This window comes from Chamaea fasciata, unplaced genomic scaffold (assembly GCF_029207755.1).
Source record: "Chamaea fasciata isolate MVZ Bird 193981 ecotype frontalis unplaced genomic scaffold, bChaFas1.0.hap1 SCAF_17, whole genome shotgun sequence".
Taxonomy (NCBI): domain Eukaryota; kingdom Metazoa; phylum Chordata; class Aves; order Passeriformes; family Sylviidae; genus Chamaea; species Chamaea fasciata.
In genome coordinates, this window is record NW_027094102.1 from 500,907 (window position 1) to 528,886 (window position 27,980).

The 27,980-nt window shown below is 50.6% G+C and overlaps 1 protein-coding gene across 8 annotated transcripts; it reads left to right on the forward strand.

The window, feature by feature from the left end:
- The first annotated feature begins 409 nt into the window (after positions 1 to 409).
- Positions 410 to 27,505, forward strand: STAU1 (staufen double-stranded RNA binding protein 1). Of its 8 annotated transcripts, none has more exons than XM_066198834.1 (16): positions 410 to 525; positions 7,221 to 7,287; positions 9,502 to 9,778; positions 10,602 to 10,726; positions 11,469 to 11,625; positions 12,511 to 12,649; positions 13,447 to 13,612; positions 17,205 to 17,303; positions 18,658 to 18,888; positions 19,450 to 19,593; positions 20,534 to 20,680; positions 21,468 to 21,540; positions 22,840 to 23,207; positions 23,933 to 24,055; positions 25,787 to 25,872; positions 26,533 to 27,505. In XM_066198834.1, exons 3-16 carry the CDS (start codon positions 9,586 to 9,588, stop codon positions 26,543 to 26,545), a joined length of 2,064 nt encoding a protein of 687 aa, XP_066054931.1. In that variant the 5' UTR covers positions 410 to 525; positions 7,221 to 7,287; positions 9,502 to 9,585; the 3' UTR covers positions 26,546 to 27,505. The 8 variants fall into 8 exon arrangements, with proteins under 8 accessions (XP_066054931.1, XP_066054926.1, XP_066054927.1 ...); XM_066198829.1 differs by having other exon boundaries at positions 412 to 525; positions 26,519 to 27,505; XM_066198832.1 differs by having other exon boundaries at positions 413 to 525; positions 22,888 to 23,207; positions 26,519 to 27,505.
- Positions 27,506 to 27,980: the final 475 nt, after the last annotated feature.

The following is a 27,980-nucleotide window of genomic DNA, read 5'->3' on the forward strand; positions in this document are numbered from 1 at the left end:
CCGGGACGCAGAGAAGCGGGGAGAAAAGCTGTATTCTGTGTTTGGCGTGGCCGCTCTCCGGGCGGGGAAAGGCCGCGCGGGCACCGGGGGAACGGGCGGGGCCGGGGCGGGGCCGGGGAACGGGCGGGGCCGGGGCGGGAGGGGCGGGGCCGGAAGCGACGGCGGCCGCAGCTGCCCCGCCCGGCCCCGGCCCCGCGCGGGGCACGCCGGGAGCTGTGGTTTTCCGCTCTGCGCCTCGCGCGGAGCACACCGGAACTCGTAGTCGCGGCGGAGGAGGCGGCGCTCCCGGCAGGGCCGCGCGTCCATTGGTCAGGGCCCCGGCGGGGGGCGGTGCGGCCGGGGGCTCGCCCGCGGCCGATTGGCTGCGCGCAGGCCCCGCCCCCGGCGCGGTGCCGTCAGTTCCGGCGGGCCGCGCCGCCCCGCTCATTCTCTTTGGTGTTTGCCCTGTGCCGCCCCGCCGGTCCCGCCCGGCCCATGGACTGAGCGCCCCCCGCCCGCCCCGGCCCGGAGCCGAGCCCAGCGCAGGTGAGGGGGCGCGGGCGGCCCGGGCCGGCGGGGCCGCGGGCGAGGGGTGGCGGGGCCTGGCGGGCCCGCGCCGGGCCGGGGCCGGGGCCGGGGCCGTGGGGAGGGGGCGGCCCGGAGCCCCCCGCCCGTCCGGGGCTCGCCCGGCGCCCGTTCCCGGCCCGGGGCTCACCCCGCGCACGGCCGGGCCCCGCCCGCTGCGGCGGCGGCGGGGCCGGGAGAGCGCCCGGCGGGGAGCGGGGAGCGGGGAGCGGGGAGCGGACCGCGCCGGGCCGGCTCCGGCGCCCCCGGCGCGGGGAGGGCTCGGGCCGGGCCGTGACAGCGGCGCTGCGGGGCCGCGGGCGGGGGGCGCGTTCCCCCTGCCCGCCATCCCCGCGCCGGCTCCGGGGGCGGCGGGGCCGGGTCGGGCCGTGCCCGCGGAGCGCCCGAGCCGAGCAGCAGCCCCTGCGGGCCGGCCGGGCCGTGGGGACAGCCCCGGGACAGCCCCGGCCCCTCCCGGCACGGCAGCCCCGGCTCCCCCTCGTTCCCGCCGGCTCCGGCACCGCCTGTCCCGGCTCCTGAGCACAACACGAGTTTTCCGCGTGGAAAGCAACAAGTTCCGTGTGGAGCTGTCCCCGGCTCTGTCTGTCCCCGCAGCTCCGGGCTGTCTGGCCGGGGCTGCTGTCCCTGGCGATGCCAGGGGCGTTTTTATCATTATTTCACCTGCCGGGTGGTTTTGTCGTTGCTCTTCTGGCGGGTTTGGGGCAGACCCGGGAGGAACATCCTTTGGAATGTCAGTGAAGGCTAGGTGAATATATACACACACATATATCAGTGAAATAAAATACCCGAATGAAGTCTGTCGTCTGCTTTTGGAATGGTGTATTTGTAAAATGTCGTTTCTGCCAACTGGAATGTGCAGGTGTTCCCTTGCTCAGACTGGAGGCCGTGCTCTGGGGTTGGTTGTTTCAGTACTACTGGACATGAGAACTTGAGTTCCGGTGATACAGCTCTGGCTGCAGTGTAATGAAGTGATTTCTGGTTTGGCTGTTGATTATCTCATACATGCAACAAATGTCTTTGTTCTGACTTTTGCAGAGGTTCACTGAAAGTCTGTCACATCTTGATGACAATAGAAGGAGCCCAGGGGCTGAATTTTTTACTGTATTTTCTGTTTTCTGAAGTTGGATCACTAACTTATTTCAAAACTCTTCTGAAAGGATGCATGCCAGAAGCAATTCCTTTTTATATTGTTATTTTAAGCCGCCACTCTGTTCAGAGTTTTTCATGACATCATGGGTCATGTTTTCACTGTCAGTACAAGTCAGTCAGAATGTGTGACAGAATTATTCATAGGTTGAAATAAATTTGAAGTGGTGTGACTGTACGAAGTGAGAGCAAAAGCAGGAATTGCTTTGTGCCTTTCAGACCTTCCTGAGGAGCAGCAGCTTTGTTTTGGAGACAGGTGAACGTTCCAAGAGGCTTTTCCCGGTTCCTTTGGCAGGACCTCTGCTGGGTTGGCAATTTCACCAGAGGTGCCCCAGGGCAGTGCAGGGCTCTGGGCTCTCGGCAGTGTCTGGGCTCTCTGGGCTCTGTGACCCGGTTACTGCAGGGAAAAGCCCAGATCCATGAACTGTTCTGTCACAGCACTGGGCTGGAAGGACACAGTCAGGTGTTTATCCATTAAATCATTTCCTAGTTTATCACTTTGCACTGTTTGGAGCTGTCTGGTTCGTACGTGTGGTTGGTAGTTCCCTCTTTTCCTTCAGCTTTTACTTTCAAATTTTAGCTTCTCTTATTAATGAGCCATATCTTGGCTCCCAGACCGCTTTGCTTAGCGTTTAGTTCAGTATTTAGTTTGTGTCCTTACCAAAAGGAGCAGCATCTTTTTCTACAGTGTCACTTTAGGGGTGGACCCTGTCTTGTGAAAGTGTTGCAGGAGATTTATCCAAGAAGAAAACATTGTTCAGCCAGTGTTTTACATGTTGTGCAAATAGCCTTAAGCCTGTAAAGTTTAGTCCTTGTTTCTCGATGGATAGTGGGCATTTGGTTAGACTTTGCAGTTGTGAATAGATGCTCTTAAACACTGTTGCAGCAGCTTGAGGATTTTCTGCTGTCCGTTACAAACTACCCCTCATGGGGGTTTTTCAAAGGCATTTTAGGTAACTGAGCATCTCAGCAAATCCCCTGGAGTTTGCCGATATTTATTTTTTGTGCCTCCGAATAGTTGAGTGTGGGACAAGAGACTCAGCCACCACACTGGAGTTATTTAAAACTCTTTAAGAACGGGCGGAGAGAGGGAGTCGTCGCGATCACTGTTGTGTTGAGGAGTGAACACCGGTGCGTTCCTGTGCCGTTCCCTGGCGGCGTGAGCCGTGTCCCTGTCCCAGCCCCGTGGGCTCGGGCAGGGCTGGGCTCGGGGCTGTGGGAGCTGACCGCCCTGGTGCCCTGGCCTTGGCACGGATGGGCCTGGGGCTGGTGTCGGGAGCTGAGGGGAAGTGAACTCGCCTGCCTGCGAGCAGTCTGGTGTTGGTGGGGAAGGGGCACCGTGCCCTGCTCCGGCTGCCGGGGCGGCTGATGCCCCAGAGCCCGTGGGGCCGGGGAGGGTCAGTGCTGACCCGACCCTCCTTCTGGGGTGTTGTCCCGTGGCGGTTGTTTGGGGCTGTCAGGAGCCCCTGTAAAATGACCCTGGTGGTGTGTGGCCCGTGTCCTGCTCCCCTGGCGGGTGCTGTGCTGGCGGCATGCCCGGGGTGGGGACGGGGCACAGCAGGGCACGACCTGGCCCCGAGGAGCAGGACAGCTCCCTGTGCGCCGTGCTGGCGGTGCTTTCACTGGGGCTGCCCCGGCAGGGCTCGGTCTGCGGTGCTGGCCGGGCTTGGCAGAGCGCAGAGCCCGCCCGGGCCAGCCCGGGCCAGGGGCTGTGCTGCGAGCTGCTGTCACACCGCCAGCCGCTGGTGGCCCTTGGCTGGAGAGGTGACCAGAGCTGCTGTCACACCGCCAGCCGCTGGTGGCCCTCGGCTGGAGAGGTGACCAGAGCTGCTGTCACACCGCCAGCCGCTGGTGGCCCTCGGGCAGAGAGGTGACCAGAGCTGCTGTCACACCGCCAGCCGCTGGTGGCCCTCGGCTGGAGAGGTGACCAGAGCTGCTGTCACACCGCCAGCCGCTGGTGGCCCTTGGCTGGAGAGGTGACCAGAGCTGTTGTCACACCGCCAGCCGCTGGTGGCCCTCGGGAGGAGAGGTGACCAGAGCTGTTGTCACACGGCCAGCCCCTGGTGGCCCTTGGCTGGAGAGGTGACCAGAGCTGTTGTCACACCGCCAGCCCCTGGTGGCCCTTGGCTGGAGAGGTGACCAGAGCTGCTGTCACACCGCCAGCCCCTGGTGGCCCTTGGCTGGAGAGGTGACCAGAGCTGTTGTCACACCGCCAGCCGCTGGTGGCCCTTGGCTGGAGAGGTGACCAGAGCTGTTGTCACACCGCCAGCCCCTGGTGGCCCTTGGCTGGAGAGGTGACCAGAGCTGCTGTCACACCGCCAGCCGCTGGTGGCCCTTGGCTGGAGAGGTGACCAGAGCTGCTGTCACACCGCCAGCCGCTGGTGGCCCTTGGCTGGACAGGTGACCAGAGCTGTTGTCACACCGCCAGCCGCTGGTGGCCCTTGGCTGGAGAGGTGACCAGAGCTGCTGTCACACCGCCAGCCGCTGGTGGCCCTTGGCTGGAGAGGTGACCAGAGCTGCTGTCACACCGCCAGCCGCTGGTGGCCCTTGGCTGGACAGGTGACCAGAGCTGTTGTCACACCGCCAGCCGCTGGTGGCCCTTGGCTGGAGAGGTGACCAGAGCTGCTGTCACACCGCCAGCCGCTGGTGGCCCTCGGCTGGAGAGGTGACCAGAGCTGCTGTCACACCGCCAGCCCCTGGTGGCCCTTGGCTGGAGAGGTGACCAGAGCTGCTGTCACACCGCCAGCCCCTGGTGGCCCTTGGCTGGAGAGGTGACCAGAGCTGCTGTCACACCGCCAGCCCCTGGTGGCCCTTGGCTGGAGAGGTGACCAGAGCTGTTGTCACACCGCCAGCCGCTGGTGGCCCTTGGCTGGAGAGGTGACCAGAGCTGCTGTCACACCGCCAGCCCCTGGTGGCCCTCGGGCAGAGAGGTGACCAGAGCTGCTGTCACACCGCCAGCCGCTGGTGGCCCTCGGGCAGAGAGGTGACCAGAGCTGCTGTCACACCGCCAGCCGCTGGTGGCCCTCGGGCAGAGAGGTGACCAGAGCTGCTGTCACACCGCCAGCCGCTGGTGGCCCTTGGCTGGAGAGGTGACCAGAGCTGGTGTCACACCGCCAGCCCCTGGTGGCCCTTGGCTGGAGAGGTGACCAGAGCTGGTGTCACACCGCCAGCCGCTGGTGGCCCTTGGCTGGACAGGTGACCAGAGCTGCTGTCACACCGCCAGCCGCTGGTGGCCCTTGGCTGGACAGGTGGAAAGTGCTGCTCCAGGTGCCCAGGAGCGTGGGCAGTGCTGGGAGGGCAGCCCCAGAGCGCGGAGGGAAGGGCTCCATCCTCCCTCCGCGGTGCCCTCCTCATCCTCATCCTCCTGCGCGTCTGCAAGGACCTGCAGCCTGTCCGCAGCCAGGGAACCCTCCGTCTCCGAGCGGCCACTGCAGTCTGGCTGTCAGGGATGGTCTTCCTGATGCGTTTTGAGCCCTTCGCCTCTCGTCCTGTCACCTTGACCATAGAGAACAGATTGTTCTTTTCCACTCAAGCATCCTTTCAAGTACCTGAGCTGCTGCTTCTCAGGCCCCAGCCATCCCTCCCCTCTCCAGAGCACACAAGCTCAGATCCGTTTTCCCCTAGGTTCTGTTTCTCTGAGGCCGAGTGTCCTGGGCTCTTGCTGCTTTGCAGGGAGTGCAGATGTGTGCAGGGCTGCAGCTGGGGGCTCGGGGTCAGTGCAGGGCTGCAGCTGAGGGCTCGGGTCAGTGCAGGGCTGCAGCTGGGGGCTCGGGTCAGTGCAGGGCTGCAGCTGAGGGCTCGGGTCAGTGCAGGGCTGCAGCTGGGGGCTCGGGCAGGGCAGGGCTGCAGCTGAGGGCTCGGGTCAGTGCAGGGCTGCAGCTGAGGGCTCGGGGTCAGTGCAGGGCTGCAGCTGGGGGCTCGGGTCAGTGCAGGGCTGCAGCTGGGGGCTCGGGTCAGTGCAGGGCTGCAGCTGAGGGCTCGGGGTCAGTGCAGGGCTGCAGCTGAGGGCTCGGGTCAGTGCAGGGCTGCAGCTGAGGGCTCGGGGTCAGTGCAGGGCTGCAGCTGGGGGCTCGGGTCAGTGCAGGGCTGCAGCTGAGGGCTCGGGGTCAGGGCAGGGCTGCAGCTGGGGGCTCGGGGTCAGTGCAGGGCTGCAGCTGGGGGCTCGGGTCAGTGCAGGGCTGCAGCTGAGGGCTCGGGGTCAGTGCAGGGCTGCAGCTGGGGGCTCGGGCAGGGCAGGGCAGGGCTGCAGCTGGGGGCTCGGGGTCAGTGCAGGGCTGCAGCTGAGGGCTCGGGGTCAGTGCAGGGCTGCAGCTGGGGGCTCGGGCAGGGCAGGGCAGGGCCGTGGAGCCCGTGCCCAGGTTGCTGTGGCTGCAGCCCGGCACGGGCAGCCCTTTTCCTTCGCAGGCTGGCAGCAGCAGCCTGTGCTGGGCGCCGGGGCTGCTGCGGCTGCTCGCTGCCGCTGCCATCGGCGCTGTGTGCCTGCGGTGCCTGCCCAGCCCCTGCCGCTGCTCCTGCCCGGCGCAGGGGGCTCGTTCTTGGCCGGGCAGCCGGGACCGGCGGGGGCAGAAAGTTCTCTTGTCTTTGCGCAGCTTGGCCTTGACCCTGCCTGCAGATGTGATCCGTTTCCTTGTGTCTCGGGTGCTTAGTTCAGCCTCCAGAAAACCCTCGGGAAGAGAAGTTGAGCTGGCTGTAATGCTCCTGCTGGTGAGCAGCAGGTGTGGAGCCTGGCCGGGGCCCTGCGTCCTCCTCTGTGCCACAGGAGAGCTGCCACCGCAGTCCTGGGGCTCAGCCTGCGGGCTGGAAGTGCCTGTCTGAAGGAGATGCTCTGTCCTCCGCTCACCCTCACCAAGGCTGAGCTCTCCCCCGTTTTGTGGCCGGGAGTGATGTTGCTGGCATCTGCACGCAGTTGGCTTAGGCATGGAAAAGCAGGATTAAACACTTTGCGCTATATTTGTAAGCAGAATAAAATAGGTTTTGATTTCCATTTAGAGCAGTCCGTGCAGTGACAGGTTTCATACGCAGCCCTGAGATGGTTTTATTCCGAAATGGTTTTAGCCTATTTGTAAGTGAAATCACTAGATTGGAAGTGCAGCCGAAAGGTAGAATTTGTATCGGTTTTTGAGACAAGAGCCACCAGAGTTTCTCAGCTCGTGGCTTGTGAAGGAAGGTTGGGTCTGATTTTGGGAGCTGGTCTCTGGGGCTCTCCGGAGGAAGGAGAATTGGCAAGAGACTCCTGCAGCTCTGCAGTGAGCACTGTTGTGAGATTCTGCTGCTTGGGGGAGAAACATCCCTTGGGGCTGGGGAAGGAGCAGGGAAATCCTTGGATTGGGCTGGAATTCTGCTCGGAGAAGCAGCTGTGTTGAGCAGTTTGTCAGTGCTAGTGGAGGGCTCATACAAGTCCTCGTGGTCACACAGGTGGGGCAGACTCAGTGCAGGGTGACACATTCTCTACACAAGATTTTTTTGTGTCTTTAGGAGGCAAAATGCTAACTCTCTGTTTTTTCTTTTAGGCATTCTCCATCATAAATATCCTATTTAGAACTAAATACAAATCTTCACTCTCTGGATCTCCCAAAGGTACTGGAAACTTACTTAAAACCTTGAAGTTTCTTACCTTTCTATTTGCGTTGCATTCCAAAAATGACAAGCTGTGGTAAAACGTGACTATCCACAGGAAGTATTTGATTTTTGTTTGGTCTTCTGGCTTCTGTCTGCAACTCCTGTGTGGAGTATAACGCAAAAAACCCCCAGGAAAACTTCTATCTAAAACTTTTACATTCTTTCATAAATGACGATCTTAATTCCTTTTTGGCTGAGTGGAGTGGCCACGCTCGTGTCTTTTTTATTTCTTTGGTTAGCTCAGTGACTCCTGAGCTTTGCATTTCAGTGTGTTCAGAATTTCTGGGGGCGAAGCGCGCCCCAGGGAGTGTCACTGCACGGGGGCTGTGTGTGCAGACACGCACCCCGGTTTGTTTGGTCAGTGTTCTCTGGAGCCACTTGTCTGCAGCGGTGGGACGTGCCCTGGGGTCCCCAGAGCTGTTGGGGGCACAGGAGCTCTGCTGGGGCCAGCTGGGCTCTCCTCTGCCTTTCTTCAGCTGCAGCACTTTGCTCTAGTCCTTGCCAGGCAGTCACTGTTGCTGTGTTGTCTCTGAAAATCTGCGGTGATTCTAGCGATGCTCTTGGGAATGGAACTTGGTGGTTGTAAGGGTATTACCCTGGAGGCTTCCTCTCAATGTTTCCCTCTTTGTCTCACAGTTTCTCAGGGGTCCTGCAGACATTGTGGTGGCACTCTCACGGTTACAGTGCACCCAGCGTGTAACTGCTGCAAATTTAGAAGTCAAATACGGGATTTGTTTTGAGTATAATCTGCATACGTGTCCTCTGGACTAAAGAGACCTGGACTGGTTTTGCCCTCTCGTAAAAACAAAGTTATCCGGGTGGTGGTATGATAAGTCTGACGTGTTTTTGATTTTTTTTCCAAAGTGAAAATACTCCAGATGGTAAATTTGGTGGTGTGTCTGTTGTTTCGCAGTAGGTTCTTACCTCTTATTTAATAAATAATGGAATCTTTCTGTCCATGAATGTATTAATTTAGGTTCTCCTCTCGGGCTTGTTTTGTCAGTAACTGGCTAAAAACTTCCCTGTGACTCATTGCTGCTGCTCTCACATTTGGAGATGCATTCCCAGGTCCAGAATTTGGAGCTCACAGGGCACTGGTGGGGCTGTGTTGCTGCTAACAGCCCCTGTGGTGGCTGGGGCAGTGATTTCTCCTTTTCGCCTACGAGTTAGGAAAGAAGAAACCTTTGTTTGCTGCCCTAATCAGGTCTGCAGGTGACAGGTGTGCGTGTGTGAGCGCCTTTGTGTGTGAAACGGGTTTGCTTGGCTGTAAAATGTATTTTTAATAAATAAATAGACAAGTGGCTTGTAAGTGGATATGGACAGCTGACCTGTTGGTGTCTATTTAGGTTCCCCTGGCTGAACATGGAGATAATTTTGCCTCCATGTGTAAGAGAAATGCAATCCTGGTTTGTCAGCAGAGGGAGGATCCGTCCCAGCCCTGCCCCAGGGCTGTGAAATGGCCACAGGTGCCCAGGACACTTCCTGCACCTGTTTGTGGGGCTGCAGAGCCAAGTGACTCCAAACTGATGCTTGAGCTGTGCCTGAGACATGTCCTGACTTTTAAATGGAAGTAACCCTCAGAATGCTTGTAGCTGATCGAGTTTGTGGACTCTTACACCTTTGCTCTTCCCAGCCAGAGCTACTTCAGCATTTCCTGCTGGCCTCCAGCTTTTTCCCCTCATGAGTGCCTTGGTGATCCTGGGGGAAAACTCTGTGGTAATAATAAAGGATGGATTCTCTAAATGGTTGGGGTTTTTTGGTGAAGACTGCATTTATTTCATGGCCTCCAAGTGAACAAATTGAACCTCAAATGGTGGAACGCATGAAATGTCATTTGCCCGTGGAAGTTGCTCTTTGCTCAGTGCATAACCAGTGGCTCTGGGTGTAAGTAGCAGGATTTGCTTCCTAAGTGGATTCAGTTGTGGAGGAAAGAGGTGGACAGTAAAGAACAAGCAGAACTAAAGTTCTGTGCCTGAAAGAAGCGTCAAACACGCTGGGGCACGGAGCTGTGCTCCGCAGACTGGCTGTGTGGGGGGCTCCCTGGCCTAAAGGGGAACAATGGGGGCTTGGTTGAACACTGTTTCCCTTTTTGCTGATGGAGGAATAATTTCAGTAGGTTGTTGGAGAATGCTAAATATTTCGTATAATCTATTTTTCATCTTTGCATTTTAGGTCAGCAATTTGGTTTCCAAAATTGGAGTTTGCCTGCGTTCAAAGCTGTTTGCCTCCAGTAATCTGCTCTGGTTGGAAGTGAACATGTCTCAAGTTCAGATTCAGAATCCTTCTGCTGCCCTTGCAGGGAGCCAAATACTGAATAAAAACCCATCTCTCTCACAGCCTTTGAGTATTCCTTCCACCACCAGTTCTTTGCCCTCTGAAAATGCAGGCAGACCCATCCAGAACTCTGCTTTGCCCTCTGCTTCAGTTACATCCACCAATGCAGCTGCAGGTAAGACAGAGGGTCAGGAACTGTTTATATTTTTAATCCTTATAGCTTGCCATGATATATTCCTGATGTCTTGCACCTACACGTAGTTTAAAAGTAATATTTAGCCAACTGTGGAATGAAATCTGTTGGAGACAGGTAGAAGCATACTTTGACATAAAGTTCCAGCAAATTAATTGATGTGTTTGTAATAGTAAAGAATATTTTTAATTGTATGATGTTAAATTTTTGAAACATTACTATCAATCTTTTCTACCGGTAGTTTGTTTTAAATATGAAAAAGTGTTGTCTGGAGTAGTTTGTTTTAGTTCTGGTATCTTTAGTTCTTTTATGACCAGTTTAATTAACTGTATTAATTATTTTAATTAATTTATTAATGAAATAGATTATACTAATTTATTATTTGAATATATTATGCTAAAAATGGGATAGAACAAGTAGAGGGTAATAAAATATAGCTAATAGGGGGAAACAGGAGGAGGGAAATGAAATAACGTGAATTTTTGAAATTGTTCAGTGCAGGTGATAATGAGGAATAATTGGGAGATTTGTCATCGACAGGTTCTAGATAAGAAGTGAGCTGTATGCAGGAGTCTTCTGGCTTGCATCAGAACCTTAAATGTAACGGTGCTTTGTAGGCATGACCATTGCTTGGAAATCCCAAAGTTCAGTAGATTGTTTTCAGTTTGGCCAGTGAGCAAAGCTCTCTGTTCCGGCATTGCAGACAACCAGATGCTAAGCCACTGAGATTTTTTTTTTTCAATTAAAATTTGTGGTAGAGTTCACAGTTATCAGTTCGTTTATCTGATCTCATGTGACCTTTCAGCTCCCTCAAACATGGCAAACCCCAAAGAGAAAACCCCCATGTGTCTTGTGAATGAATTAGCCCGTTTCAACAAGATTCAGCCTGAGTATAAGCTTCTGAGTGAGCAAGGTCCAGCTCATTCCAAGGTAAATGTTCATACCAGTTCCTTGCTGCTGCTGCTGCTGCTGCTTCCCCTGCAGGAGTGGGAAGGGGTGTGTGTGGTTTTGGTGCAAGACAATCCAGAGTTGTGGGGAGGAAAGGGGAGCCCCCCGTAGCACCAGTGGCAGGGAAGCGTGAAGCTGGTACCTAGGAAATAAAAAGTTGTGTTCCCGAAATGTCACAGCAGCTTCAAGGTGTGAAGGGGTTGACATTTACAAAAACTCTTGGAGTGACATTCAGAACCATCTCTTCAATTGTGTTTCATTCACCTGTGGGCATGTGGAAGCTTTTGTGGTACAGTGTGAACCTGACTTTCTCCAAACTGCTAAAAATACCTCTAATGACCCTTTCAGAGGGTTGAAGCAGGAGGGGAGTTGTGTCACAGAGAAGGGTGAGTTCCCAGTCTGCTGTTCAGTGCCACGGGCACAGCAGCTCTCCTGGGGCTCCCCCCTCTCCCCACGCTGCTCTGAGTTTTTAGCCTGTCAGATCTCTGGCAGGCTACCAGCCAGCTGCAATTGCTGTGAAATTCTTAGTTCAGTAAATGGGAAAATCCTGTTGGTGTCCAAAGTGATGGAAATCTGGAGATGACATGGGAGTTGAGGAGAGCTTGGGTGACCATATTCTCAGCTTGTGCATCACTGAAAGACTCATTGTTGAGTGTGAGAGGGACTAATAAACTACATCAATTCTGTAGCAGCTTCTTACAAAACGCCTGTTTGTGGTTTTGAGGTGTTTACAGTGCAGCTGACTCTCGGGGACCAGCACTGGGAAGCTGAAGGAACAAGTATTAAAAAAGCTCAACATGCAGCAGCTGCCAAAGCTTTGGAAGGGACAAAGTTCCCTAAGCCTACGGCTCGCCCATCTCGTAGTGAAGGCAAGAATCCAGGTATATGCCACAACAAGCTGGTTTAAAGTAATAATGCACAGACAGAATGCACCTTCTGCTTTTGGTATGTATTGAAGTTGCATAGGATGAATAAAAACTGTGATTCTGCCTGTTGAACAATGGCAGTTGTCAGCTAGCAAGTCCTTATTTTGTCCGTGCATCTGTTCCATGGGTCATTTTCTTTTGGCAATTACGCCAGAGCTCCTGTACTGGAGTACGGCTGATTTCTGAGCCAGTGAGACCTGTGGGAGAAAAAATGACTCTTACTGGCTGTTCTTTCTGCAGTGAGGATGGACTGGGAGTCAGTTCTTCATGCCCACAACACTGAGAGAAGTGTTTTAGCCCTCAGTAGCAATTTGCTGCCTTTTGACAAGGCCAGTTGCAATTTGAGAGTGAAGAGTCACAGAAACCCTTCTTAGGTCACTGAGGACAGAGAAACGTCTGGTCATTCTCAGTAAGCAAGAGACACAGAAGGGAGGTAGCATGTCTGGCAGCTTAAAAGTATATTTGGAGAAATTTCTTTCCTGCAGAAAATTCTTTGTCTGCACTTTGTTAGATACTCTTTAAATGTAGGTAAATGAGCAGCTTCGGAAATGAAAAGCAAAATGATAACCCCCCCCAAACAAATCCAGAAAGATCTCCCAGCAAATTCACTTTTTTTGTAACAGGATTTGTCACAACTGTACTAGGCTGCTCTAATGTGCATCATGTAGACTTCTCCTCTCTTTTGTTCGTTAGCAGTTCTGTTTGGAACTCAGTCGTTTAAGATGCTGCATGTGGCAAAAGCCGGGCTCATTTTTGCTTGCTGGGAGCCAGCAGTGAGAGTTGAAATTGCCTCAGTTGCTCGTGACAGCTGGACAAGGCTCTGTGTTCCTTTCTCTGCAGACAGTGTGACCCCCACGGTGGAGCTGAATGCCCTTTGCATGAAGCTGGGGAAGAAGCCCATGTACAAACCCATCGACCCCTACACGGGGATGAGATCCACCTACAACTACACCATGCGAGGGGGCACCTACCCCCCACGGTACGTCTGGGCTGCCCCTGAGCCCCCGCCAGAGACACGCGGCTGCGAGCAGGGCTGGGGACAAGTGGACTCACCAGTACCTGTGCTCTGTCTGTGCTCTGTCTGTGCTCTGTCTGTGCTCTGTCTGTGCTCTGTCTGTTAATAATATCTGTGCCATGTCTGTGTCTTGCCTGTAACGTTACAGGTGCCGATATCTGTAACATGCCAATTACAGATACTGGCGTATTACAGGCACCAATATCTCCAATTCCTGTAGTATGCCAATATCTGGAACTTGCCTTCCTCCCAGCTCTTGATTTCTTTGGGGTGGGGCGAAGGGAGCTGGACAGAAAGCTGGAGTGTTTTTGAGAGCGTTCAGGTATGGCCAGCTTCATTAAGCAAATAACTAAATCTTAGGGAAATGTTTCTTGCATTTCCTTTCTGTAAAAGCAGAAGTGAAGAAACAGTTTGATGCTTCTTCTGAAACTATTTAAATGAAAGTTGCAATTTAAGGAATTTTGTATAGGCATAGGAATTTAAAACTCCAAACTTCCTGGCCTGCCAAGTCCATAGAATCATGGTTATGTTGTCCTTGTGTAACACTTGGTCAGAAATGTGTTCCTAGTGTAAAGCGAGGAATGTCACTATTTGTTTCAAAGGTAGCTCACGAAATTCTTTTAGGCTCTAAATCAAAATTTGGCTTTTTAAAACTAGTGCTGGTGTGGGTACTGATAGCCAGGAGATTGGCCTACACCTGACTTAGGTGTCTGTTTGCTTTGTGGGCCAAATCGTTTGCTTATTTTCCTCTCTCTTTGCAGGTACTTTTACCCATTTCCTGTTGGGCCTTTACTTTATCAAGTGGAGCTTTCGATTGGAGGGCAGCAGTTTCATGGGAAGGGAAGAACAAGACAAGCTGCTAAGCATGATGCAGCTGCTAAAGCTCTGAAAGTTCTGCAGAATGAGCCCTTGCCTGAGAAACCAGAGGTGGGAATTAATCCACTGTTGTAAGCATAAATTTCCAGGATAAACTGGGATATTCCTGTAGATTTTTACCTTGAGGAAGAGGACAGTTGGGAAATTTATTTCTGTGTAGCAGTGGTGACTTACTTGTGCCAATAGATACACTTGGATTTAAAAGCATAAATTTCTGTGGAACTGGAGTTTTCCCAGATGAAGTTATGTTAATTTCTTACTGTCATATTTTCCCACAGCAATGCTGTAGATCTCTGTCAGGGATGAGCACTGGAAGCATAGATAGGAATTAATATCTTGCCAGGTACAGATCACACACACACACCTCTGAAGAAGTGCTTGAATGGGCAACATGAAACTCAGGCACAGATTTCCTTCCTGGGACAAACTCCTACATGATTTTGGAAAGAACCATGGAGGTTCTAGAAGGGCAGGAAATGCACGGAGGCAGTTGATTCTGCACACGTTTTGACAGGAATATAAGAAGTCAGATTTTATCCCTTCGTATATTTCTGGCTGCCCAGCACTTTCGGTTGCAGTACTGTTGCTGTTTGTCGTGCTTTTTCGTGGGGTGGCTGTGGGCAGGAGGTCTGGCAGTGGGCACAGGGGCTGTTTTGTGCCGGGCTGGGGGGAGCCTGCAGCCCCTGCTGTGTGTTGTCTGCCTGGGGCAAGGACAGGGCTGGGACTTGGGCCTGGGCGGTGGGGAAACCTGCTGGGTGTGCACTCTGGCCCTGTGCTGGGAAAGAAGGAGGATGAGGAATTGGACAAGAAGGTAACAAGGGGGCCCAGACTGAGAGAAAGGTGTCTGGGGACTCCCGGGAGGGGCAGAGCAGGAGGCCTGAGGAGACGGGAAGCCAAGGGACGCTGAGTTCAGCCTTGGTGTGTGTGGGAGTGGGCATTGCCCAGGCACTGGGGCAGAAGCTCGGGGTCTGAGTTCAGGGAACAGGCCTGGGAGGCGCTGATGAAGGTGCTCCAGGTAAGGGAAGGCTCTCCTGGAGGAATGCAGGCTGGAAGATAGAGGCTGCCGGGGATTACAGGTGCTGTTGGGAAAAGAGTGATGCTGGGGCTGGGGCTGAGCCCTGCACTGAAACCTGAACTGGTGACTGCCCGAGCGTGGCCAGGGGCCGGCCGCTCTTCATGCAGGAGAGGCCAAAGCAGAGGAGGACGTTCCCCTTCAGTGCTGGGAGCCCCAAATCCTGGAATACGGTTCTGTGCCAGTGGTGCAGAGCATCCCCTCTTTGCACCACCCTGCTGACAGGTGAGCTGCTCCCGGGGGCCCTGCTCTGCGGGGCCAGCTCTGCGGGGCTCACATGTCACTGGATTATCCTCTGTTCACTGTTTTAGAGATGCTGCAGTACAGGCCGCTTTCTGAAAATGTCGACAGTTGTGTTTTGGAGTTGGGTAATGTGAGGTCTTCAGGACAAACTGCGGTTGTAGGACGTCTCATTCTCTGTGAGGGGTGTAAAGCCAGAGGTCGAGGAAGTAATGATGCAAGAGACTGTGAGAATTATTTTATTAATAAACCAGGATCTGAATGGTGTCTTAGCCCTGAGAAAACTGCATTTGTCATTTCATTTTTCAATTTATATTTGACTTGTCTGTAGAAGGAAGAGTAGGAGATGCAGCTTAGGGGGAGGAGAGTGGGAACGGGGAGTGCTGGTTTACAACAAGTGCTTGGGTAATCAAGGTTTCATTTAAAGTTTGGTACTTAAATTCATTGGTATTTTTGACTTTGAACTGTTGTAGTTTTAGGAATGTCGGAGGGAATTGTTTCTGTCGCAGCGTTTCACCGTAGCCAAGGTGAAGGTGGAGCGAGGGAGGTTGTGGTGCTGAGTGAACCCTGCTCATTCCTGCATCCAGTGGGGCAAGGGCCTGGGAGGGTACGGGAGTGCCAGCTCAGGAGAGATGCTGTTGAAATGCCTCTGTGCAAGAGGCAAGTGAAGATCTCGGCAGCAGACATAATCCTGATACTCCTAACAGCCATTTGATGCTGCCAGTAATTTTCCTTTTAAATGTAGTTGTTTTGGTGTATCCCGTTTGTGTGTGTGTGATCAATGATCTTAGAGATCTTTTCCAATGTAAATGATCCTGCGATTCAAAAAAGAAATCATTGAGTAAAATGATAAGTCTTTAAGGGAAGGAGTGACCATTTCCCACACCTTTTCGGGCTGCAGATCTCGGGGCAAGTGGCAGGAAAAAAGGTGTAATAATACTGGCAAAAGCCATGTAATAATACTGGCAAAAAGGTGTAATAATGCTGGCTCTCGGCTGGACCAAGCCCTGCCTGAGGAGCTGGGCTGAGTGTTGGAGCTTGGCTGTGGTGGGAGAGCTCCCAGGGACCTGCAGTGTGGCTGGTGAAGGAGCAGGACAGGGTTACGTGGGATACTCAGAGGGAGGTGATAAAGCATTGACTTCAAGCTTAGGAAACATGGACAGCTGGGCTTCCTGGCATTGTTCTTAGGCAAGAATTGTAATTTCGCCTCCGAATTTGCTCCTGTGTTTGTTGCCAGCTCCCTTGGTGAGCATGAGGTGCTCTTTGTGCCCTCAGTGTGGAGGGCCGGGCTCAGGCTGTGGTTCCCCAGTGCAGCTCTGGGCAGCACCTCCTCGGGGTTCCAGCCTGGCTTAACTGCTGGGAGGAAAAAAATTCTTCCTGTTTTACACTGACCTGTTAGCAGCAGACACGGGGGATGCTCCCTGCCATCCAACAAGTGTTAGTCTGTGAAAACTCTCTAGCTCAGCTCCCCTGCTGCTGCTCCAGTAAGATACTGAAATCATTTCTATTACCTGGTTGCATGACTAGTATTGTGGCATGATACGATCAGTGATATTGCTGTTGTTCATCTTTATCATAATCCTTCCAATATCACTGCCTAGTCCTAAAATTTCTCTGCTGCTGTTGACATGCCTTAGCTCACGCTGATGGCAGCAGTTTGGGATTCCAGTCGGAGTTCGACCTGGAGATACACTGATGTGCCTGCAGGAAAGCTTCCCTGGCACTGTTGTCCCAGCAGGTTTGAGTTCTCAGAGATGGTCAGCCTTTGGTTTAGGGCAAGCTCCTCATGGGATGTTCCTGACAAGAGGAAACGAAGCTGCAGGTGAAGCACTTACGGGGGAGTGTGTGGAGAGCCAGGCCTGTGCCAGGGGCTCGTCAGCCATCCCTCATTCACATTGGTCCCACTCTCAGAATCTTTATTTTTCCTGCCCTTTCTCTTACCTGATCCTGTCTTAGTGCTTTTGGTGCAAATGTCCAATCAGTATATGAAAGTTGTATTTCATAAAGGTACTTCCATTTGGAAATCAGTGCATGCCGCACTTCGATTTTGTTTTCTGTAAACACACTTTTAAGCCTATTGGCCCTTATTCCATTTGTTCTTTCTTGTAATGAGCACATGAAAATATGAAGGTTGGAAAGCTTTTTACACACACACCTTAATGAGCTGCTTAAGGTTCAGTTCTGTAGGATGTGGGCTGCATTTCTCCACATTCATGTAACATGGCAGTAAAGGTTAGAGTACTTAGAATTTGGAGAGTTCAGTAAAGTGGTTGAATGGATAAAATTCAATTTAATAGGATCTTTATTTTAAATAGAGTATGCTTCTTTTAGGTTAACGGAAAAGAACCAGATGATGAAAATCTCAATAAATCTGAAATAAGCCAAGTTTTTGAGATTGCACTTAAAAGGAACTTGCCTGTGAATTTTGAGGTATGTTTACTTTACAAGCTCTAGATTTGTTTTCGTTAGACTATTAAGGGTACACGTTGAGTTGAGTCTCTCCTAGATAACCCAAACAACTGACTTTTAACATGTCTTGTTAGTTGTGAATACTCTTTCACCTTTGATGGTCACCCTGATAGTCTGGGAGTTTATATGGTAAAGGGAAGAAAAAAGAAAAATCCACCTGTTCACAAATTCATGCCCTAAAATGATCACATGGAGTGAACATCTACGCTCTGGTTGTCTGTGCAATCTTTTTTCCCTGAGCTTTTTGAAAAAAAACCACCAAACTTATTACAGTGAAGAGCCAAAACACAACCCTGCATTAATGGCTAGACCAGGGAAGTGCAGAGTCGAGGCAAAAGAGTAGAGCTCACTCTGAAAGACACATATGGAAGTATTTGCTTAATTAAGCACTGATCTGGACTACCCACGAGTGCAGAATCTCACCAGTAGGTTTCTTTTCTTGCCATGAGGTGACCTCATGTGCCTCTGACTTTCCTTTCCCTTTGGCCTGGCTGCTTGCTGCCTCTTTACCCCTCCTTGGTCATTTCAGTTATCTCAAATCAGGAGCTTCCACAGGAGCATCTCTTCTTCACTAAAATACTAATTTATCGTGCTGCTTTCCTGAGCTGGCAGAGTAACATTTAAGCCAACTATCTGAATTATTATTGTAAGAAAATGCAATTGTGTGTAACTAAATTGCTTCTGAATCTGTTCTGTGAAATTTTACATGAAACTTTCAATTATTGCAGATTAGCCTGAGCATCACTGGTAAAAATACACTGTCACACAAGCCAGTTGTGGGTGGAAGCTCTTAATTAACTCTTACTTTTTGACTATGTGGATATTTTGGAGTATGATGTGTTGTGAATGGAGTTAAAAGCCTAAATCTGTAGCAGGCAGCTATCTCTTAGATGTCTCCAGAATTCTTCAGAACTTCAGAGTTCAGAAATCAGAATTTCTGGACTGAAGTGCTGGATCCCAAAGAGCTGCTTTCTCTGTAATGTTTTATTACTGTACCATGGTGTATTTAATGATATGCTGTTAGCTGTGGGGAAGTACACGCTGGTGAAATAGAAGAGTCCTATTTTTATACTGAAACAGTAAATCAGTAAATTCAATAAGATGGGTTAATGACTCGTGTAAATATTGTTTACTGCATCTGATCTTTTAAAAGTGTATGCTTAGTTGGGTGGGAATATGTCATTAGAGTGAGTATGATTTGCTTTTTGGATTGTATGAGAGTCTCAGATCTCTTTGTCCTTAGTTCTTGAGAGAAGTTTGCTATAAACAATGTGCCCTGCCATTTTTAATAAGTGTTTATCACGCTTTCACTCAGTTTTTCCCTCTGAAACAGGTGACCAAGGAAAGTGGTCCCCCCCATATGAAGAGTTTTGTAACCAAGGTATCAGTTGGAGAATTCATGGGTGAAGGTGAAGGAAAGAGCAAGAAGATCTCAAAGAAAAACGCTGCAATAGCAGTCCTAGAAGAACTGAAAAAATTGCCTCCCCTTCCTACGGTTGAGAAAATGAAGCCACGAATCAAAAAGAAAACAAAATCAATAGTGAAGGTAAGGGGGAAAGGGTTGGAAATTTGACTGTGCAAATAATCATCAGAGAGACCTTTCTGAGTCAGCTACACACACCCTTCAGCTGCTCAGCCTTTAGCAGCCCTGTGGTGCCACAAATGAGCTGGAACTTTGTCCCCACGCCAGTGGGGTCTGACACCACTTCTGCTGCAGTTATCAGTAAATTCAGGAGGAAAGAGAAGCCTTAGAAAGGAAAGAGCAGCACATAAAGATCAAGCTCTGACTTTCAAGCCTCAGACTTTACAGCTTTGGGTTTTGCTTGATTTTACTTGTACAAATTCTCCTGCGAGCTTGTCCCTCCTAATATAGCAGGATTAGAATTTGTAAAGCTATTAGCAGGGTAGGTTACATGTGGTCAAGTGTGGCAGTGGAGCCAAATAAATTCATTATTTCTCTTTGGCTCTGACAGTGTTTGATTAAGCAGCTTTTATTTCAGTGTTTTTAAAATGTAGAGATTAATTAATTCAGTGGCATGCTGCATTTTGTCTATTCAACCAAATACTCACGAAGTTTGGCTTATTTCCTAAACACTGTTCTGCGTAGCTGCAAACAAGTCCAGAATATGGTCAAGGAATGAATCCCATTAGCAGACTTGCCCAGATACAGCAGGCCAAGAAGGAGAAGGAACCCGAGTACATGCTGATCACAGAGCGTGGGCTGCCCCGGCGCAGGGAGTTCGTCATGCAGGTGGGTGGGAGTGCACACCTGGGGGCTGAGCACTGCACACCTGGGGGGTGACCATTGCACACCTGGGGCTGGGGACATTGCACACCTGGGGGGTGAGCATTGCACACCTGGGGCTGGGGACATTGCACACCTGGGGGGTGAGCATTGCACACCTGGGACTGGGGCTGGGGGCATTGTACACCTGGGGGATGAGCATTGCACACCTGGGGCTGTGACCATTGCGCACACCTGGGGCTGGGGCTGTGGGCATTGCACACCTGGGGCTGTGACCATTGCACACACCTGGGGCTGGGGCTGTGGGCATTGCACACCTGGGGCTGTGACCATTGCACACACCTGGGGCTGGGGCTGTGGGCATTGCACACCTGGGGCTGTGACCATTGCACACACCTGCGGGTTTGTCTGGCATCTCTTTTTTTTTTTCCTTATGGCAATCAGGTTGTCATTGTGATATACAGAGTTAAGAGACTTCCATGACATGACTTAACAAAATACCTAATGGGCCCCATTCACAGAGGATAAAGGTTCAAGAAAAATGATCTTAGTCATTTAAAAAAAAAAAAACTGCACGCAGCACCAGTAGTCTGTTGTAACTGCCTAATGTTTTAGTTATCAGGAGTATTAATATTCTGCTAGGAGATACCTGCTTATATTTTGTAATGTAGGATTTATGAACACTACCCTGGGTTAGTGTTAATACACAATACACAACAACCCTGGGTACTCCAGCTGAGGTGATGAAATACAAAACTTTGTGTGACTTCTGCTTGGCTTTTTTGTGGTTGAAGGCCAATGATTATTGATGATAAATGACAACTTGCTTAGAACAATAATCACTTGAGCTGTTTTGTGTGTCAGGGCGTGCTGGAGACACAGATGATTAATAAGGGAATCTCCATACTACTGCTTAAGAATTAAATTTTCTTCCTCTTCTGTCCAGGTGAAAGTTGGCGTACACACAGCTGAAGGAATGGGCACGAACAAAAAAGTTGCTAAACGCAATGCAGCTGAAAATATGTTGGAAATTTTAGGTTTCAAAGTCCCTCAACCTCAGCCTCCAAAACCAGCATTAAAGACAGAAGAGAAGGTGAGTCTTGAAGCAGCAGCTGGTTAATGCTGCAGCAAAGGCTAAGCTGGACAGAAGCAGCTTTGCAAGGCAGTGACAGGGTAGGAAGTTCATTCCCTCTGCCCTAGCCAGGAAACAATCGTGTTGAGGGAAGTACTCTCTGAAAAAATACTAAATATCCCGTGTTCTGGATCCATGAAGTGTTTGAGTGTTCAAGTAAATCAGAGTCTCATCAGAAGGATAAATGAATGTATTCCTGCTTTACGAAACGTCCCAGAACCTGTGATAATGGATGTGCTGGTCCTGGCAGACCTGTGGGCTACAGTTCTCTGTCAGCAATGGTTCTGCACAGCCTTGTCACAGCTGCAGTGCAGAGTCCGTGGGGTGTCTCTGGGTCCCTTAGGGAAGGAGCCCTGTGTTCTGTGACTCAGGGAGTTCACAAACCCAGCCAATCCAGGGTTGGTTTTCTCCTCTTCATGCACGTGCTCGTGTGTGTCTGGTGTGCTCCCTCAGCAGTCCCAGGGGCTAGAGGCAGTTCACCTGCCTTTATTCTGGGCCCTACTTGTGAGTAGCTGTGTTCCCGAGACCACTTCTCTGGGGTGTGGTAGTTTTAGGCCTTCAATGAATAAGAATCACTGAACTTCTCTTTTCTTGATAGCAGTGTAAATATTGATCTTTATGAATAGTAACTTGTTCAGTAAAATTTTGGGTGGTCGGATCACCCGCATCTTGAAAACTTTAAAATTTTAGGGAGAAAAATTTCTAAAGGGATATTGTGTGTCTGAGTTCTTTCCCTTTTATTTTTAAGACCCCAGTGAAGAAACCAGGTGATGGAAGAAAAGTAACCTTCTTTGAGCCGGGCTCTGAAGAGACTTCAGCTAGTGAGTACCCTGGTGAAAGCAGCAGGGCCCTGCTGGGGTGCCAGCTCTGTTCCCATCCCCTCAGCAGTGCCACGCAGCGCTCCGGGGTGAGCAGGGCTGTGCAGATGGAGCCCTTGGAAAGGTTTGGTTCAAACCCCAGAGAGCCCGTTGCCCCCGAGGCCCCTGTTCCTGGCATGAGGATGAGGAAGGTGTCAGTACTCAGTGCTCAAGCTCAGGCAGAGGTGGAGAGGGAAGGGATGGCCTTGTCCAGAGCCAGCTCAGTCTGTGCCTGCTGTCTGGTGCTGAGGGCAGGAGCTGTGCCTGCCCTTGTCTCAGGCACCGAATGGTTGTGGTGCTCACTCCCAGCGTGGCAGGCTGGATCCAGAAGGCCCCAGACCTTGCACGGACATTGCTCTCTGGAGTGTCATCCCGAAAGTTTGTCCATCACAGATTGCTCTCCAGGGAGCACGTTCCAGGTACTTGCTGCGTTTAATGTAACTCTGCTGTTTGAGTTGCAGTAAGTTGGAATTGACTTGGACATTAGTACTGCATCCGTAAGATCTTAGGTAAACTTCCTGACTTCCTATTCAGATTTTGCTGTCCCTGCTTTCTTCCATCTGCAAATTGTGGTTTTCATCCTTAGACTTGGAACAGTTCAACCCTGCAGAAATTCATTAATCTGTTCTGCCATAAAAATGACTCCTTGGTTTATTTTGGTGGCACTGTCTTCCCCTCCTCTCTCGAGCACACCTGTGCAAGTTTCACCTGTAGCTCTGTGTGAGTTCCCCTTAAAAAGCCGTTCTTATCCCTCTTTAATCTAATTTACACCCCAGTGTCAGCAAACTGCTGTCAACTGACTGTGGCTGGATGTTTGCTGTAAATAGCCTTGCCTCTTGGTGCTAACCTTCCATCTTACCTTTCCTACCTGCTTGTTCTCACAATGTCCATTTTAAACTTTGTGGACTGTCACTCTCTTTACATCATTCACTGGTGGCTCTGGCCATTCTGTGGTTTCCTTATTGGCTCTCCTACGCTTTAAATGATGGAATAAAAAATTCTGAAAGCCAAAGATAGATCTAGAATACAATTGCAGCTTGACTGACCTGGAGCAGCCCCTCCTGGAGGTAAAGGTGCTCCCTTTGGCAGAAGCAGGTGTTGCACTGAGTCAGTAATTGAGTCAGAAAACTCTGTCTCAGTGATGCTGGAGCTCTGACCCTCCAAAGGCTGGTTGAGCTTACCGAGTTTGTTAGTATTTCAGAAGTAATTTGAAACGAATTGCTATTTTCCAAAGTGACTTTTTGTGCCTGTGTGTGCCTGCAGGAGGACTCTCAAACAGCAGCTCTTCAGTGTGCACCTCTCTCCTCCCAGGTAATAAAGAAGATGAGTTTAGGATGCCTTATCTCAGCCATCAGCAGCTCCCTGCTGGAATCCTCCCCATGGTCCCCGAGGTTGCACAGGCTGTGGGGGCCAACCAAGGACACCACACCAAAGAGTTCAGCCGGGCAGCCCCCAACCCCGCCAAGGCCACGGTGACGGCGATGATCGCCCGCGAGCTGCTCTACGGGGGCACCTCTCCCACGGCTGAGACCATCCTGAAGAGCAGCAACTCCTCAGGACACGTCCCCCACGGGCCCCTCACCAGGCCCTCCGAGCAGCTGGACTACCTTTCCAACGTGCAAGGAATCCAGGTGAGTGTGCAGCTTGGCAAGGCGTCTTCAAAGCTGCTCTGACCTTTGGTTCGTTCAAAAGCTTTGTAGTCCTGCTGGCGAGACGTGAGTCCCGAGCCCGCTGAAACTCCTGTAACAGTTTCACTTCACCCGTGACACCTACCAAATGTTACACCTTTGTAAATTTAATTTTTAAACGCGCATTTCTGTACGATTCTCAGCCCCAATTCAGTGCTGCTCTGAGGCCTTGGAAAAACAAAATTAAAGAAGCATTTTCTGAAAATTGTCCTGATGTAGGAAGACAGTGTGGACTTGAACTTGGCTGATGGGAAATCAGGTTTTTTCACTCATCTGTCATACATTAACATTTACTGTAGGCTCTGCATTTTCTTACGTTTGCTCCCTCTAATGAGAATTGCATTAAGTTCTTACATTCATGTGACAGATGAGCCCAGTGGATCAAAAATCACAGTATAGAAATTTGAAAAGCAGGCAGCAGTGATCAGAATGAAGGTTCCAGTAACAATCATTATTAGGCAGCCTCTTGCATTCAGGAGCCTTGCCAAGCTCTCGTGAGTACTAAACAGCATTGTAAGTGAGGTTGAACTTCAGAGTGGCTCTGGTGACTGAGAGAATGATGAGAAGAAGGGCTCAGCTTCATATATGGGCAAATAATCTGTAGCAGTTGTGATACACTTGCTGTACTTGGTTAACTGAGAAGAAACAAATCCTTCTCTTTTCTTCAGGTTGAATATAAAGACTTTCCAAAAAATAACAAGAACGAGTTTGTATCTCTTATAAACTGTTCCTCTCAGCCACCGCTGATCAGCCATGGGATTGGAAAGGATGTGGAGTCTTGCCACGACATGGTATGAGGGACATTGCTGAAATGCTGCTCCGGGGGCTTTGTGAGGGGAGACCGAGGTTTTGTGTCACTGCTGGGAGCAATTAGATGTTCTACAGTTCCCTGGCTAATTTTTGTCTAATATTTCACTGGTTGCAGAAATAATGATTAATACTATCAGAATCTAATCTAAATAACGCTAAATATGCTGAGCATACAGTCACAGTTTTGGTTGACAAAAAGCACATTTGCTTCATCTTGACAGTATTTGCACGAGCCCGTGACAGAACGTGCACAGAAAGGAACGTGCAAACCTAACAGCCTCTCAGCTGATTTCCTTGTTCTGCCAGAATGGGCTGGTGTTTCACTGGGAGCTGTGACACTGGGGCTCCTGTCCCCACTCTGAAATCTCAGCTCATTTCCTTATTGTGCCAGAATGGGCTGGTGTTTCACTGGGATCTGTGACACTGGGGCTCACGTCCCCACTCTGAAATCTCAGCTCATTTCCTTATTCTGCCAGAATGGGCTGGTGTTTCACTGGGAGCTGTGACACTGGGGCTCCTGTCCCCACTCTGAAATCTCAGCTCATTTCCTTATTCTGCCAGAATGGGCTGGTGTTTCACTGGGAGCTGTGACACTGGGGCTCACGTCCCCACTCTTGCTGTGGGGGTGGAATCCCCCATGGAGGAAATGCAGTTCAGCACTGGATAGTAAGAGACACTCTAAATCTGTTCAGCTCCCTTTTTAATAAAGGCTTTTTATTACCAGTGGCTGAAATATTTCTTTTTGAAAGAATGAGCCTGCTATAGTGAAACCTGCAGGGGACTTCAGCTGTAAAAGACTTTAGGTGGAGCTGGTAGGATGTTCCCTGCCTGCTCCCCTTCAGGGGAATTATTCTTCTCCTTTTTGGCTCAAGAGGTTAGCTGAGTGCAGCAGCCTGAAGGAATCATTTGCAATATGTGAAAACACTTCAGAAAACCTGATTTTTGTACTAAAAGCTATTGCAGTACTTTCCTAATGGACACAACTGGATGCAGATTTCGTTGTTCTTTGGACATTTTCGTGCCCATCTCTACATTCTGCTGTGCAGAGCTCCTGTCACACCGAGCACAGGGGTCAGGGCAGGGGGGAGAAGGGGAAAGAGCAGCTGGTTTGGAGCTTGAACACTGACTGGGGTCCCTGTGAGCCCCTCCTCAGTTCAGGGTTCAGCTGAGGCACGTGCCAGGATCAGGGATCTGCAGGAAAGCTGCACCTGAAGTTGGTCTGAATGAAGTGGAGAGAAAAGCCAGTTCTCAAGGGAGGGGACTGAGCTTGGCCTGAGCCGTGTCACACTGACCCTGCTGCAGTCATCTGGGCTCCACCTGTGATGTATTTTTGATTCCTGTGTCACTTGTTTTCCTTTTTGGAAAAGGACCCTGGGTCTGTGCATTTTTCTGTCCTGTGTCTTAAGCTCTGCACAGTTTGAGCTGTTGCTGATTTAGTGTCTCTTTCCTTGCTGTTGCTAGTCCTGGTGTGTTAGTTTTCCCCAGTGCTGGAACAGGCGCAGTGGGAGTCCCCAGTCACAGCGCCATCCAGCTGTTTAATGGAGCAAGATGAAATTCTACACCTTTGCATTTTCCCCCATAACTGTGGAACTTAAAAAATTCTTTAAAAATATTGCCAAAATAAGAACGTTTGTTTGGGTTAAGTGAGTGTTTTCACTGAGTTACTGAACTGGCCAGGGGCTGCATTGCTGAGTGCTCTCTCTTCTCTCCAGGCTGCACTGAATATTTTAAAGTTGCTGTCTGAGTTGGACCAACAAACCACAGAGATGCCAAGGACAGGAAATGGACCAATGTCTGTGTGAGTGGTTCCCACCAACTTCCCTCGCACTGATGCGAATTATGAGAGTTTTTAGACAAATAACATGAGAGGGGGTTGATTTGGGAGAAGGGTTGAAATGCCAGGGGCTCTTTGCCCTCCAGCAGCACCAGGGGGAGGGTTGGATGATGCAGCTGTGGCTTTCATGTGTTGAAGGCGAAGCAGTGAGCAGGATGAGTGGGTGAGGTGTGGTGGCTGTGGTGTGACCCCAGCCCAGCGTGCCAGCTCTGGCCTCCCTGAGCTCAGCTGCCCCTTCCCATTTCTCTGTAAGGATGGGGCTCTGCAGTGGGCTTGGGCTGCCAGCTCCTCTCTCTTGCAACCTGGTGTGCCACAGGGAAAGGGGTGTGCAGGGGTCAAAGCTCATTTTCAGCAGAAACATGGAGAGGGCCCAAATTATTCCCCTGGCTGGGTTTGGAAGGAGAGGAAGCTGACCCTCTCATTGAGATAATAAGGTTTCAAATCGACAGTGGTGGGGCAAATTAACAAAATGCTGATTGATTAAAAATTGGGGCAGTTACATGGTAACAGATCGTTAAATGCACATCTAATTATTTGTATCCAATTTAAAGCATCGTATTGGTGGAAATAGTGTTTTGTCTCCTAAGTAACAGGTGTTTTCTGACTTCAGATGTGTGAAACAAGAAATGGAAAGTGACCCTCTCCTCAAACCGGCGAGCGCAAACCCTTTGGGACAAACACTGGACAGCACTGCCTGAAACAGGCTCTTGACTGAACCCAAACCTGAAAGCACCAGAGAAAATCAAATGCTTCCTCTTAATGTAACCTAACTGTTGGAGTGCTACAGTCTCTACAACCTACTGTAGTGTCTAAATCATAACTGTTGCTTTTTCTTCAAACAGTGATACATTTTTAGTTTCATTATGTTGTTTTGATTGAAAGGACACTATAAATTTTTCATTTAAAAGTTTCTTAATTGTATCTAGAACCATAGCACAGTTTAGAAACTTTGTCTTCTGAGACTGACATGTTACCTGTGAACTAACTTGGGAAGATCATATCCATGTATGTGGTTATTTTGGTTTTATTGGAATAGCAGCGTTTCACTGGAAACAGGCTGTGTCCCACCGTTTTAAAAAAGCCCCATATTTTCGCAAAGCAACCCTAATTATCCAATGGTTGAATGAATTTAAACACTTTAGGAATTTTAAACTCGGTTTGATCATTTTTTGGTTAATTTCTAGTTTTCTTGAGTGTGGGGTAGGGGAACTCGAATGCAACGTGGCTTTCAGTGATCTCCGAGCTGTGTTTTAGGGACTGCGTGCCGGTGGCTCACAGCTCACTACAGTACAGGATATGATCTCAATGTAGTGCATATAAAACCGCAGATTGATTTTCCTTGAGTGCTTTATACTGTTTAATTACATCTCCATGTAGGGCTGAAAAAAATTACCTATGTTTATATATAACTGTGTTGCTTTTGATGTTGTGTTCCTGCGCACGGTGGGTGCGCGCTGAGGTTTGCATTGGTCCAGGTACAGCACGATAGCTGCGCGAGTTCAGTACTGCTTCCGTTCATTGTTTACGCTGGAATTTTTTCTCCCCATGGAATGTAAGTAAAACGTAGTGTTTGTCACCAATAAATGGTAATACTAAATTTTTTTTTTTGGGTTAGTTTATTCCTGCACACCACCACAGGGGCTGCTGTTTTTCATAGATCCGTAACGCTTGTGCTCTAGTGCGGGCAGTGTGTTAAGCTGTGGAGTGACTTGCAGTGGTTCTCGAGTGCATAGAGAGTGTTCTATGTTCTGTGCTGTGCAGGCCTGCCAGGGCGAGCGAATGCAAAGTAACGTGGGTACAGTTCGTTATTTGTGCCACGGTGTTAGTGCGGCTGTGTTCATGGCAGCTCAGACTGGACGTCAAAGTGGAACTTAAAGGTTCACTTGAACGAGGAACCTGGCACAGCCAGTGCATGGGACTTCGTCGGAGCAGAGACTTGAACTCTTGTTTGGTTTTAACTTGACCCAGAGCCGTGCCTTGGCTGAGCGGTGCCGGGGCAGTGCTGCGGAGCTGGGCTCGGCTCCTGGATCAGGGCTCAGTTCCCAGATCGGGGCTCAGTTCCCGGATCAGGG

Coding starts and splice junctions, on each gene's coding strand:
- STAU1 (XM_066198829.1), top strand. CDS start 9,586: ATGTCTCAAGTTCAGATTCAGAATCCTTCTGCTGCCCTTGCAGGGAGC. Junction 11,626..12,510: donor TAGTGAAGGCAAGAATCCAG/GTATATGCCACA, acceptor CTTTCTCTGCAG/ACAGTGTGACCCCCACGGTG. Junction 13,613..17,204: donor CCTTGCCTGAGAAACCAGAG/GTGGGAATTAAT, acceptor TGCTTCTTTTAG/GTTAACGGAAAAGAACCAGA.